At 49.0% G+C, this 1685-nt stretch overlaps 1 protein-coding gene across 1 annotated transcript in view; it reads left to right on the plus strand.

Annotated features, from left to right (window-relative positions):
- Positions 1 to 1357, plus strand: part of LOC104079342 (semaphorin-6A-like) — a gene marked incomplete at both ends in the record, with an annotated part of 25170 nt that extends 23813 nt beyond the window's left edge. The window contains one exon of the mRNA XM_009581353.1: positions 1193 to 1357. Within this exon, the coding sequence (XP_009579648.1) occupies positions 1193 to 1357 (165 nt within the window). The remainder of the gene's footprint in view (positions 1 to 1192) is intronic.
- Positions 1358 to 1685: the final 328 nt, after the last annotated feature.

Here is a 1685-nt window from a genome sequence, read left to right on the forward strand (position 1 = left end):
GTATGTGCCGAAAGGGAACTTTCAGAGGCGTGTGCGTTTTTAAGGTCAAAATGTGGTTGTGGATGGAGTTTTGGTGGCTCCTCCCCAGCAGCAACAGAACAGCCCGAGCCACTGGGAAGTCCAGGCTGGAGCCATCTTTCAGAGACTGTAGACTCCAAGCACTCCAAGCATTTTGGGTGCTGACATACTTTTCAGGATCTAGCTGAAAAGGACATATGAATCTACAAACACGTCTCTGCCCCAGCCAAACCGCTGTTAAAATTGTGTGGTGTTCCCAGCAGGGCATGTCCTGTGAACATGCTGTTTGTCTGGGTGTATTTGATCGGTGAGGAGCTTGTCAGCCTTATTCAGGACAGCAGTAACAATGTCTAAAGTAGTTGTAATAGAAAAAGGGCATGCGAGACCTCTGTCCTAAGAGGAGGCTGTGGCAGGAGCTGCTGGAGTCGCGGGTTCTTGGGCAGATCCAGTAGTAAGGCGTTGTTTTCACTGTCACTCTGAGCAGAAATTATGTTCGGTTTCATGCTTATCTCAGAACCATTTTGGACTATCAGCTCAGACAGGACCAATGGCAAGGGTGCAAGTGGGTGCGAGCGGCTGATGGGCCCTGCATGTTTGCCATCCGGAGGGCAATGCCGCAGTGCAAGCACGCCGGTGCTGGGCAGTCCTTCATTCCCCCGAGGGCTCGGGGCAGAGAGCCACTGACATTACCGTTTCTTAGCTCTACTGGCATTCCCCTTCAGTTTCAGCCATTTTAGAATTGGTTCCATTTTAAATTGGTTTTAAAATTGCTTTCTAACTAAGCCAGTACCAGGCAGCGTGGGCTGACACTTCAGTGTCGGTCAGGCATGTGTACTAAATCCAGCCAAAAGACGCTTGACTCGGATGAAGTGTGCTCACCCTCTTCAACACACATTTAACTTTGTTGAGTAAAAACACGCAACTACGAGCTCAGTGGCAGCCTGAGGCCTGTGTGCACCTCTTAACACCCTCTGCCTGACTGATCTGGGAGGTTCAAATGCTCTGTTTCCTTGGGGCGATGCGCTGAAGGACTTTTGAAACATTGCTCAGCCTAAGACAAAATGTTCGCCCGTCACAGAAGAAAAGCAGTGCGTGCATTCCTGAGCGTGGTGGGGTAGCGTGGTAAGTGACTAATGAGACTTGTCTTCCCTACCTGTATTTATAATGTAAACAGGACACTCCAGTTCCCTAGTCCCAAGCACCACCACTTCTGACTCTCGCGCTCGACAGGGTTATGATGCTAGGGGACGCATGCTGGATTGGAAGGATCCGCTTGGTTCATCTGAAAATACAGATCCATATGTGGCAGTTTCATCCCATAATCATCAAGACAAGAAGGGTAAGGCCTTGGAAATGACGTCCTGTGGTGAGGAGGGAGGGGGGGAGGACTAAAGTGTAACTGCTTCCAGCTGGCTCGGAGTAACATGTAATAAAACTCCTGTGCTATAATTAAAAGCTTATCGTAAAGCCTGAAACTAAACAGCCAATCTCAGACTCAGTCCTGGATAATTCACTGCCTGAGGAAACCACACAAAACAAACAGAAGTGTATGCCTTTGCAGTGTGTGTTGTGCATGTGTACGGGAAGAAGGGAAACAATGGGGATTTAGCTCTCTTTAAACTTGATCTCCCCCATTGTCTGGCAGAGGAAGATCCGTGGCTTCCCAT

Source organism: Fulmarus glacialis, unplaced genomic scaffold, assembly GCF_000690835.1.
Source record: "Fulmarus glacialis isolate BGI_N327 unplaced genomic scaffold, ASM69083v1 scaffold42487, whole genome shotgun sequence".
Lineage (NCBI taxonomy): Eukaryota > Metazoa > Chordata > Aves > Procellariiformes > Procellariidae > Fulmarus > Fulmarus glacialis.